Source organism: Euprymna scolopes, chromosome 34 (genome assembly GCF_053919585.1).
Source record: "Euprymna scolopes isolate OS-2025 chromosome 34, ASM5391958v1, whole genome shotgun sequence".
Lineage (NCBI taxonomy): Eukaryota > Metazoa > Mollusca > Cephalopoda > Sepiida > Sepiolidae > Euprymna > Euprymna scolopes.
Window position 1 is genome coordinate 27878697 of NC_136515.1, and position 12968 is coordinate 27891664.

General features: G+C 31.7%; 1 protein-coding gene across 2 annotated transcripts in view; it reads right to left on the minus strand.

Moving 5' to 3' along the window:
• Window positions 1-12968, minus strand: part of LOC145259146 (motile sperm domain-containing protein 2-like) — a 185227-nt gene that overhangs the window by 112619 nt on the left and 59640 nt on the right. For both annotated transcript variants that reach the window (XM_080116848.1, XM_080116849.1), the window contains exons 3-4: window positions 9599-9763; window positions 8474-8560 (exon numbers count right to left, since the gene is read on the minus strand). In XM_080116848.1, the coding sequence (XP_079972974.1) occupies window positions 8474-8560; window positions 9599-9763 (252 nt within the window). The remainder of the gene's footprint in view (window positions 1-8473; window positions 8561-9598; window positions 9764-12968) is intronic.

Genomic DNA, 12968 nt, shown 5'->3' on the forward strand with positions numbered 1-12968 from the left:
CTGAGGTAATCTCGTCAACATCAGACAAAGCCAAACTCTTTGCCAAGAACTTGGTAGCTAATTCTAACCTTTTGCGACCAAGGCCGTCAACCCCTAATATTTCTTCCTGTATCAGAAAACACGCTATGTGGTATACAAATATCTGTACGTGATGTTGCCAAGCTAATCAAAAACCTTAATTCCAGTAAAGCAACCGGCCCTGACGGTATTCCAATTATAGTACTCAAAAAAACTTCAACAAGAACTAGCGCCCATACTTACAAAACTGTTTAAATGTTGTCTTAAGGAGAATAGCTTCCCATCACCCTGGAAAATCTCATCAGTATGCCCTGTATTTAAGAATTCAGGTGATCACTCATCTCCCTCTCAGTACAGGCCAATAAGTCTCCAGTGTATCATGACTAAGTTGCTGGAATCTGTGTTAAATACAGAAGTAATCAACCATCTCAACAAAAATAATCTTAGTGACACTCAATATGGTTTCCCTTCTGCTAGATCTACAGCAGATGTGCTTACAGTTATATCTCATAGGATTAGCAAATCTCTCGACGGAGGCAACCTTTCTAGGGCAATTGCTCTTGACATATCTAAGGCCTTTGGTAGGGTATGGAATAAAGGTTTACTTCATAAGATATCTAGCTATGGTATAGCTGGAAATGTCTTCTCAATTATTAAATCATTTCTTTTTGATAGGTTCATAAGAGTAGTAGTTGAGGCGCAAAAATCAGAAGCTCACAGTATTAATGCTGGTGTCCCTCAGGGGTTCATCCTGGGCCCAACTCTTTTTCTGATCAACATTAATGAGCTTCCAAATCACATCCTTACATCATTTTTAGACATTTATGCTGATGACACTATCATTTATAGTAGCACATCTAAGACAGTAAACGACCAAGTTCTCTCTGATTCTCTCTCCTCTGATCTTGAGCACGTGGTACAATGGGGAAAGGAGTGGCTGGTTACTTTTAATGCACCTAAAACCAAACTTCTCTCTTTACATCATCAACATTCTGATCCACATCTGGCATCAATTGAAATGAATGGCTCTCGTCTTCAGGAGGCCTCAAGTTTTGACAAGCTTCTGGGCTTGACAATTACTCCTGATCTTAAATGGAACACGTATATCAAATCTGTTGCCAAGGCCACTGGAGAAATGGTGGGATCTTTCTATTGATCCAGTAGATATCTCACTGCTGATGCAATTCTCTATCTATATAAGAGCCAGGTACGTCCAAGGATGGAATACTGTTGCCACATCTGGGCAGGAGCTGCTAGAAAGAACTTATCCTGCCTTGATAGAGTTCAAAATAGACTTTGTAGCCTCGTAGGAGATGTCCTTTTCTCTTCCCTGCAACCTCTATCTCACAGAAGAGATGTTGCGAGTTTGTCTCTGATGTATTGTTATTTTCATGGAAAGTGTTCGATTGAGCTTCAGTCTATGGTCCCCCCTCGCCAAACTTTCACAAGAAACACTCGTCTAGCTGGAAACACTATCAATAATTCCCCCCACTCTTTATCTGTGCCTAAACCTAAACGTAGATTCCATGAACAAAGCTTCTTTCTTAGAACTGCACGCCTGTGGAATTGTCTTCCGTTTTCCTGCTTTCCGGCTGAGTACAACATAGTTGTCTTCAAGTCTAACGTAAATAAGTTCTTGATGAACCGTTCCATATAAGTTAACAAATTTACCGAATTTTCATTACTAATGATTACTATATTTTCCAATTTCTATTGTACACTCTTTAACCCTTATCCTTGAGTGGCCTCTTGGCCTTGATAATGTGGTGATGCCTGTGTAAAGAAAAAATATATATATATATATATATATATATATATATATATATATATATATGGCGATTGAGCTACACTAAGTGTTCCGCGTTTCATCCACTCTAGGATTCTTCAGGCTAAAGTGGATGAAACGCGGAATATTCAGTGTGGCTTAATTGCCATATATATTTTATAAATTACTAACTAGCTCTACCTACGTATTGAGCACTTTTGAAGCAAATACTTAAAGTTCATGCATAAATTTATACTTTCGTATATTAATTTTATCTGAGTAAATGAAGTAGTTATATATATATATATATATATATATATATATATATATGTACATATATATATATATATATAAACAATTCCATATAAGTTAACAAATTTACCGAATCTCCATTACTAACAGTTACTATATTGTCCAATTCCTACTGTACACTCTTTAACCCTTATCCTTGAGTGGCCTCTTGGCCTTGATAAGTTGTGATGCCTATGTAAAAAGAAAAAAAAAACTTGGTCAGAAGTCAGCATATACCATTCAAAAAGTGCTTCATACTAAATTAGCTGCTGTATATATGTATTTTACGTATTTATTTTTTTGAGAGGAGAGGTTACATGAACAATTCAAGGTCTTGGTCTCTATTACCTCCGGAAAACTATTTTTACAACTTTTAAATAAAATAGTACAATCATACAAACCAAAACCATAATTTGTTGATGAAAAACAATAAAAGTAAAAAACAAACAAAAAACATACATATGTGATGATAATCATGGAAATAATAATGAACATTTTTCCATATATAATTATTATTTCATGTATCTACATAATATGCTAGGAGATATATTTTATGCATCAATTTTAGCCTGATGAGTTCCTACAGATTGAAATGTGGAAGATTCTGTGTAGCTTAATTGTCATGTATATTTTCATAACTTACTAATATTATATGTCATGTATATTTTTATAACTTACTAATATTATATGTCATGTATATTTTTATAACTTACTAATATTATATGTCATGTATATTTTCATAACTTATTAATATTATATGTCATGTATATTTTCATAACTTATTAATATTATATGTCATGTATATTTTTATAACTTATTAATATTATATGTCATGTATATTTTCATAACTTACTAATATTATATGTCATGTATATTTTCATAACTTATTAATATTATATGTCATGTATATTTTCATAACTTATTAATATTATATGTCATGTATATTTTCATAACTTACTAATATTATATGTCATGTATATTTTTATAACTTATTAATATTATATGTCATGTATATTTTTATAACTTACTAATATTATATGTCATGTATATTTTTATAACTTATTAATATTATATGTCATGTATATTTTCATAACTTACTAATATTATATGTCATGTATATTTTCATAACTTATTAATATTATATGTCATGTATATTTTCATAACTTATTAATATTATATGTCATGTATATTTTCATAACTTATTAATATTATATGTCATGTATATTTTTATAACTTATTAATATTATATGTCATGTATATTTTCATAACTTATTAATATTATATGTCATGTATATTTTTATAACTTATTAATATTATATGTCATGTATATTTTCATAACTTACTAATATTATATGTCATGTATATTTTTATAACTTATTAATAATATTATATGTCATGTATATTTTCATAACTTACTAATATTATATGTCATGTATATTTTCATAACTTATTAATATTATATGTCATGTATATTTTCATAACTTATTAATATTATATGTCATGTATATTTTCATAACTTATTAATATTATATGTCATGTATATTTTTATAACTTACTAATATTATATGTCATGTATATTTTTATAACTTATTAATATTATATGTCATGTATATTTTCATAACTTACTAATATTATATGTCATGTATATTTTTATAACTTATGTCAAGTATATTTTTATAACTTACTAATATTATATGTCATGTATATTTTTATAACTTACTAATATTATATGTCATGTATATTTTTATAACTTATTAATATTATATGTCATGTATATTTTCATAACTTACTAATAGTATATGTACAGGGTGGCCCATAAGTCACTTCACAGTTTGAAAATGAAACAACTTTTTCTTAAATGACTTTATTTAACTAATTTTTTTTTTATTACACAGTTTAGAGTGTGGAAATTTGTTCTGACTTAATTACGAAAGATAATGTCTCTTTAGCCTCTATTTTCTACTTTGCAAAGTCGAGTTCTTTCTAAGCTATTCTCCATGACAGTTCTTACCATCAGAGGTGTTAAGGAAATAATTTCCTGTCGTATGTTTGTCTTAAGTTTTTGGATGGTTCGAGGCTTATTTGCATACACTTTGTCTTTAAGATATCCCCAAAGCCAAAAGTCTGGTGCTGTCAAATCAGGTGAACGTGGAAGCCATTCAAAATCGGAATTTCAAGAGATTTTTCTATTTTGAAACATCACAGTTAACAACTGCTTTGTGACTCCAGCTTTATGTGCAGTTGCTCCATCTTGTCGCCAGCAATAGCCTGGCCTGTTTGCTGAGTTTTAACAAAATTAAATAACATATCTCTATATTTCTCAGCAGTCACAGCATTTTTATTTGCATCTTCAAAGAAAAGGGGCCCAATAACTCTTGAGGTTACTCCACACAGTATGCTGTGACTTTATCTGGATACATTGGACTCACATGAATGGTATGGATTTTCGGTACCCCAGAATCTGATATTCTGCTTATTGACAAACCCATTCAAATGGAAATGAGCCTCATCTCCGATGATCAACTTGTGAATAAACTCATTGAAGTTTCCTGAAACCTGACAATGTAATTTAGTCGTTTCTGAAAGTCTGGTGGTTGTAAAGATTGCACTAATTGAACCTTGTAAGGATGTGCAAGTCTCTTTGAATGCTCCATAGAGAACTCCATGAGATGGCAAGTTCTTCAGAATGCCTTTGAGTGGATGCGGTTGGGTTCTCTTCAATGCTACGCCTCACATCTTCAGTATTTTCAGGTGTATGTACTGAGTGACCTTGTCCCCGTTTAGACCTATCATTTACAGAACCCTGTTCTTGAAAATGCATCATTTTTGTAGGCTTACTAGGAAATTGTCAAACATTGAAATTGTGCATATAAGATTTTTGCGTTGCAACAATTGATCATCCATTTTTAAACATTTTTTAAAGTAAAATTCAATTATCTTCATTCGTTGTTCTGTTGTAAACTTATCCATACCAAAAATTTTCAAAGATTCTATTTTATAATTCTGAAAAGAGAAATTAAAATATATTAATAAAAAGAAAGCTATTTAATTTTTAAAATGAAAAGTGACTTATGGGCCACCCTGGTAGATAACAGTTGGGTGTTCTTGAGTTGGAAGCCATGTTTAGTTTAAGAAGAGTTTCCGATGGGTAGTTATTCTATGCAAGTTCTGGAGATAACGAATTCTTAGTAGACAGCTGATCTGTACAGGTTCCAGACTTTGTAGCCAAAGAGAAAAATATCCTTTTCATGTTGACACGAAAAAAATATGTGCAAGGTTGCTAAAAAGGTTTAATTTTTATGGAGCAATTCTGGTTTCTGATTGGTTGATAGCAAAACTTGAATTAATTTGATTCGTCAGTTCCTAGCAGCAGCATTTATAAACAGAATCTCCCAACACTGAGGGACCATACCTTATTATGAGTCAAAAACATTGCAACAGGTGTGCTATTCTTGACACAATTATTGGTTAACATGATTGAGGGATCAATGTGACAAGTGGGGAGAAGGGCAGGGGCAGAGTTTTTTAAACTAACAGTTATAGAAGTAAAAAAAAAAAAAAAAAGAAGCTAAATTCCTTATACCACCCTTAAATGTAAAATCCTCACTCTCCTCCAGATGTGAACATCTCGATTCATTCTGATTTGTGATTCAGTTTCTGAAAGACCCCATTTGGCACAAATTGAAATAGTGTGGACAGTTATTTCAATTCTAAATTTAAAGTTAAAATGGGATTATTAATTAAAATAAGAAATTGCTAAAGAAACATTTTAATAAATAAGATTTCAAAGTTTAAATTTTGGTGGAAGTAATTTGGTTATGACTAAACAATATCATAATAATATAACCTAATTATCACCGTATTGTTTGGTCAATAAATTTTTAATCGAACCAAATCGTTATACAATTAGAACTAATTTGGTTAAGATAAGACTGTTTTAATTTTAAAGCTGAAAAGTTCAAGATAAGCATATTTTTAATATTTTATGTTATTAATAGTAATCAAAAAGAAAATTATGAATATAAATTTATTAGATTTTTATTTAATAATTGCAAAGCTCCAAGATAATTAGAGTGATCTCCCTTGCCATAGCTGCACATATTTTTGTTTTGTTTTTAATTGTTGTCTAATCTTTTTTCCACCTTTAAATTCTCTAGAACTTCTAATCTTTTGTTTCTTTTTCACATCCACCAACACCTGCCAATTTCCACTCATAATCCCTTAAAAAATAAATAAATAAAAAGAGTACAATCTCATTTATTTATTTTATTTTTTAACAAAGGATTTAGAAAAAGGTGTTCATCTACAATATTTTTCATACTGAAAGTATTGAGTGATAGGTTTCAAAGGAAAAAGATGCTTATTGATGAAACAAAAGTCTTCTACCTACCTTATTTATGAATAGTTTTCAGAGAGTAGGAAAAGGGAAGCAAATCAGGGTACAAACAAAACATGAAAGAGAGAAAAAGGGAAAGAAAGAGAAAAAGAGGGAACAGACAAAAAGAAAAGACAGGAAACGAATGGGAGAAAAGAGGGGAAACAGACAAGAGAGAGAAAAAAGAGGAAGAGAGAGAAAGAGGAAGAGAGAGACGAAGAGGAAGAGAGAGACGAAGAGGAAGAGAAAGATGACGACGAAGAGAGAAAAAGATGAAGAGAGAGACGAAGAGAGAGAAACAAGAGGAAGAGAGAGAAAACAAGAGGAAGAGAGAGAAAAAAAGAGGAAGAGAGAGAGGAACAGAGAGAGGAAGAGGAAGAGAGAGACGAAGAGGAAGACGAAGAGGAAGAGAGAGAGACGAAGAAGAAGAGAGAGACAAAGAGGAAGAGAGAGACAAAGAAGAAGAGAGAGAAAAAGAAGAAGAGAGAGAAAAAGAAGAAGAGAGAGAAAAAGAAGAAGAGAGAGAGAAAAAGAGGAAGAGAGAGAGAAAAAGAGGAAGAGAAAGACGAAGAGAGAAAAAGAGGAAGAGCAATACGAAGAGAAAAAGAGGAAGAGCAAGACGAAGAGAAAAAGAGGAAGAGCAAGACGAAGAGAAAAAGAGGAAGAGAGAGACAAAGAGAGAAAAAAAAGAGGAAGAGAGAGATGAAAAGAGGAAGAGAGAGAAAAAGAGGAAGAGAGAAAAAGAGGAAGAGAGAGAAAAAGAGGAAGAGAGAGAAAAAGAGGAAGAGAGAGAAAAAGAGGAAGAGAGAGAAAAAGAGGAAAAGGAAGAGAGAGAAAACGTGGAAAATGAAGAGAAAAAAGAAGAAAAGAGAAAAAGAGAAAGAAAGAAAGATTAAAAAGAAAGAAATAAAACTGAGCAAACTAGAGAGAAAATTGGAAATTGTCATCCTTGGCCGTTTTGAGTAAATGTGGTGGTGGGGGGGGGCGCATTAAGATATGTTCTATTTATTATAGATGTTCTATCTATTGTTAAATCAAAATGCATAATATTTTGATATGAATATCAATTTCACTGAGGGAAGGAGTCTTCTCTCAATTTGGAGAGTAGTATACATCGATTTTAATATTAACTAGATTTTATGTCCTTAACAGTTGCTTCTGGACTATCATGGGAGGAGTGTCCCATTGTTACATGATGTATGACTAACTAAAATTCTGGCAGCAATTTAATATAACTCTCACACATTACATGGTTCAACTAACTATGATGCTATCTATTTTTCATAAGGGGTTCTAGCTAATCGAAAGCTGATCTATCAATCATCCCAGATAACCAATTGCATCTGGAGAATTCTGTGCACAATTCATTTCAAGAATATTGATTATTGTTGTATGTTTTACGACAATTATGATTGATCCAAACAAAAAGAAATATAAACAATGAAAGTAAGTGTGTTTATGCAGAATAATGATTTTCAAACACATTTCAAGTGAAAACATTACATACATGTCGAAATTAGTATAAATTCCCCAAATTATGAAAAATGATCTCGTAAATGTGCTAGATCTAGTTTTTATTAAAAAAAAAATCATCCATAATAACAGTCCGCCATTTTGTATTTTGAAATGCCGATCATCAAATTGATCATTTGCAGTTTACCTCTCCTGGATTTTGAGAACTTTTCCACATTAAAATATACAATAAAACTATAATGCTTCAGTAAAAAATAACATTCAAGATGAGAACATTAGTCTGATTAATCAAAATAATACAAACTATCATCTCTCATCTCAAAAATTCAGAATTGTAAAAGTCTTTAAATCAATATTATTTTCACTTATTTTTCTACTGGATCATTATTTGTAATTTTAGGAATTTATACTTATTTCAATATGACATGTAAGTACATAATAATGTTCTCACCTGAAATACGTTTGTTTCAAAATCCACTATTCTGCACAAGCACCAATGTATGAAATCGTCTCGGATGAAGAGACAAGATTAATGTTCATCAAATACTTACATACTTTGTGGCCATCTTTGTCAGTGTTATGATAAAATATAGCACCTTGTTCCCAAATTTTTTCTTCAAAACTTTCATCACTCATATCTATAATTAGAAAGAAAATAATTCATAAAATATGACAAGAAACTAAGAAAGCACACAAGTTTTCAAATGGTAGCCAAAAACGATTGAAATATCTTAAAACAAATTAAATTTTTTTAAATCATCATGCTAGTGTTACGCATCTTCTTGGTTCTCTCACACGCCATTTTGCTCTATTTTCCATTTCATCAGATGGTTCTTCATAAGTGTGCCTCATGCTTGTTGCATGCAATTCTATAAAGTTGCCCCATTGAATTACATAACCAAAAAGAACATTGCTGCTGATTTAACCATAGCCCTCCATCAATGACCAGCAAATCTGGTTCTTTGTTTCTCTGATGAAGAATTCTGAGAATGGTGTTCATAGTGCTGCCTCCAGTAAATGTTGAGAGCAGCTTTAGCATTCCATGTACACATTGTCAAGTTGTTTCCATATACTCTGGTATATTATAAAAATGGCTTCAAAGAACTCGTGTTTCATATAAGGTATGTTGGCAACCTTATCATGGTCCCACTTGTAAATACCCAATGTTTTTCTAAAAAGAATTCTAACTTTAAAGATAGCAGAGAAACGAATGGCATTAATAATCATCTGATTCATTTGAAATTAATGAATTATTCTCTACAGCAACATCGACAGCAAAGAACTTTCCTAAAGCCAAATGAAACTTCAATGAACAAGGTTTCTTTCCTAGAACAAAATACCATGGTTTTGCTTCTGCAACATGGTTGTCTTAAAGTTTAATGTTAAATCAAATCTTGTTGCGCCATCATGAGATTATAAAATTCTACCCATTGTTTCCAATCCATTCATTGTTTATCATCCAACTGACAATCTTTTTAACCGTTATCCTCGAGTGGCCCCCCAACCTGTCATAAGCAGTAATCCATTACTATAAAGATGTTTTTTAAACTACAACATTTAAACAAGAGAAAATAACAAAAAATAAGGAGGAAAGGAAGAGAAAGAAAGTTTTTTAAATGAAAAATAAAATCAAACCAGCAGAATGACAGGGAGCAGGAAGTCAGAAAACATCTTACCATTCATCTGGTATTCAAGCCTCCATTTTAAAGAATCATGTATTAAGGAGGCCACGTCATCATCCTTTGCTTTTGGTATATGTTTACAGTAAAGATCCAAAAGTTCGTCATCTGTCTTAATCTTTTCAAGGTCACGGTTATCATAAGTTCCTTTTTCGATACTTTCTGTTAAAGAAAATGAAAACAGACAAATTTCAATTTTTCAGAAATTTTTTAGATGAGGATTGATCATTTTTATTATTTGGATTACTATTCTCATCTCCAATGTTATTTATCAAAGACCGCGTAAATGACCAAGTTCTCTCTGACTCTCTCTCCTCTGATCTTGAGCACATGGTACAATGGGGAAAGAGGTGGCTGGTTACTTTTAATGCATCTAAAACCAAGCTTCTGTCTCTACATCATCAATGCTCTGATGCCAATCTGGCATTAATTGAACAGAACGTTTCTCGTCTTAGGGAGGCTTCATGTTTTGACAAGCTTCTGGGCTTGACAATTACTCCTGACCTAAAATGGAACACATACATCAAATCCATTGCCAAGGCTGCTGGAAAAATTGTGGGATCTTCCCACCGCTCCAGTAGATATCTCACTCTTGATGCAATTCTCTACCTAAAAGCCAGGTACGGCCAACGATGGAGTACTGTTGCCACATCTGTGCGGGAGTTGCTAGAAGCAGCTTATCCTGCCTTAACAAAGTTCAAAATAGTCTTCGAAGCTTAGTGAGGGATGCCCTTTTCTGTTTCCTGCAACCTTTTTCCCACAGAAGAAACGTTGTAAGCCTGTCTCTGCTTTATCATTATTTTCATGGCAAGTGCTCATCTGAGCTTCAATCTATGGTCCCCCTCCCCTCACCAAACTTTCACAAAAAATACTCGTCTGACATGAACCACTATCAATAATTTCCCAGGCTCTTTATCTGTGCCTAAACCTAAATGTAGATTCCACAAACAAAGCTTCTTTCTTAGAACTGCACGCCTTTGGAACTCTCTTCCGTTTGCCTGCTTTCCAGCTGACTACAATCTGATTGTCTTCAAGTCTAACATAAACAAGTTCTTGATGAACCATCCCCCCTAAATAATCCAATTTACAAAATTACCACTACTTATGTTTACTACGCTATAATCACATTGACTAATGTATACCACTTAACTCTTATCCTCGAGTGGTCTCCAGACCTTAATAAGTGGTGATTCCTGTGCTAAAAAAAAAAAAAAAAAAAAAAAAAAATTTGAATAATGTAACCTCTGACCTTCTTCAAGTGCATCTTGTTGAACAATGGAATATTTTTCCGTCAGCCATGACCTGTTAAAAGTCTTAAATAATTTGTAATTGTAGTACTGTACTGAGGATATCATTTCTCTTCATACAATGCAGGTTTTCAATCCTCATTGGCCAAGTCTCACTCCCATACATCACTGTATACACATGTTTGATAGATTCTTCCTTTGGTCAACAATGGAAATACCCTAGTAATGTTACTAATGGCATTAGTTTCCTGAATTTATGCCATTCACCCGTAACTCTTGTAATCAAACTATCACCTACTTCTTTTTTTTCTATTAGCTTTCATATCTTGAATCTTTGATGTATAATATAACAAATAATTTTTTTAAAAATTAAAAAATTACAAAAATCTTTTTTCTTTTCCCCCTCTCCATTACGCTCTCTAATATAATCAGAAGAAACTGAAAGTTTTAGTAAACTTATATACATATGATTTAAATTTCATAAAATCGAATATACATATTTTAAGTTTTAAAGGAATTCTGCCCTGATAGTTGCCTTAGAAACAGAGATTCAGCATATTGAGGGGCACATAAAAGTTTCAGATCATTTTAGCATTATAAGCGTATGCTGTATTTTCGTGGACATCGGCAATATTACAGACCTAATATGCTTCTACAAGTCATATCTTATTTATTTGTGGGTCAATTTTTAAAAGAATTACATTGCTGGAAAGAATAAAATAAGCATTCCAATGATGTTAATTTATTTTTCGTTTATGCATTCAATGTTTTTATGCTTCAAGTTAAAAATGAAAAAACGGTAAAAAAAAAAAAAATGACCACAGCAAAAAGGGAAACTGTTTTTTCAATGCTTACATTTCATACGTTACGTTTGGATACATATGCGTGGTGTCAAATTTGGTTGGAGATGGCTGAAATTTTACAGGCTATACAAGCAATATTTCAAAATTGATAAGATAAATCTGTATATATCATCCATTTTCATATAGATAATAGTTTCAGAATTATTTTCATGTATAATATGTAAATATTTGATAATTATTAATTGTGGGGAAATTTCTTTGAAATGTTATCTTTTATAGAAATTCAAATCCGTTTAACAGGGAAAACCGGCTCGCTATGCGTTATGTGCTGACCAGCACGAGTTTCGTTAAACTGATTTTTCTGCTTTCGTTTTGAAAGCAGAAAAATCAGTTTCATTTTTTATTCTGAGTTTGTCAATTTAAACAAATTATTTTCAAGTTTTTCAAATTTGATTTCCAAACAATACTATTTTGTTGTTTTTAACGCTTTTAGTAAAAGCGTTAAAAAACAACAAAATGTACTAAGTACATGCGTTTCTGTTATTGTATTTATAACTTCTTACTTGTTCTTAGGTAGAATTGTTTCTTAGTGGTAAAAAATAAACAAAAAACAAAAACAAATATATAACAAATAAAAGGTACTTGTGCACTTATGTTACCATGCTGAAATAATAACTTTATTATTTAGAAACCTATTCTTAACATGGGGAAGGAAGGGTGTTTTGTAAACTATTCTGTACTTTCACCTAATAATTAAATAAAATATATCGTGAAGCTTGAATTTATTTTAAACTCATTGTCAAAACCATTTTTTCAAATCTGTAAAACAAACCCATTTCTTTTTTTAACTGAGGATATCTAAATAATAATAATAATAATAATAATAATAATTAGGCAGTTCGATAAAGAATTTGATTGTGATGCATTTTGGAAATTTTTACCTTGTTTCCACCTTAACATTTTTCTTTAAAATGACTACCTTTTAAGGTTTTCAGGTATGCTGAAAACGAATATCGCATTTAAATTTTCTGCAAATAAGTAGCTTTCCGGATATTAAGTAATGTCATTTCCTATGTTATTGCTGGTAGCCATCTTGGTATGTGCATTTATGCATAGTTTCTTGGGGGGGGGGGTTACGTTTGCGTGCTCATGCGTACCAAGACCAGGGGTAACATAAGAAATGACATTGCTTAATATCCAGAAAATTACTTATTTGCAGAAAATTTAAATGCCATATTCGTTTTCAGCATACCCTAAAACCTATAAAAGTAATCATTTTAAATGTTAAGGCGGAAACAAGGTAAAAAAATTACTAGT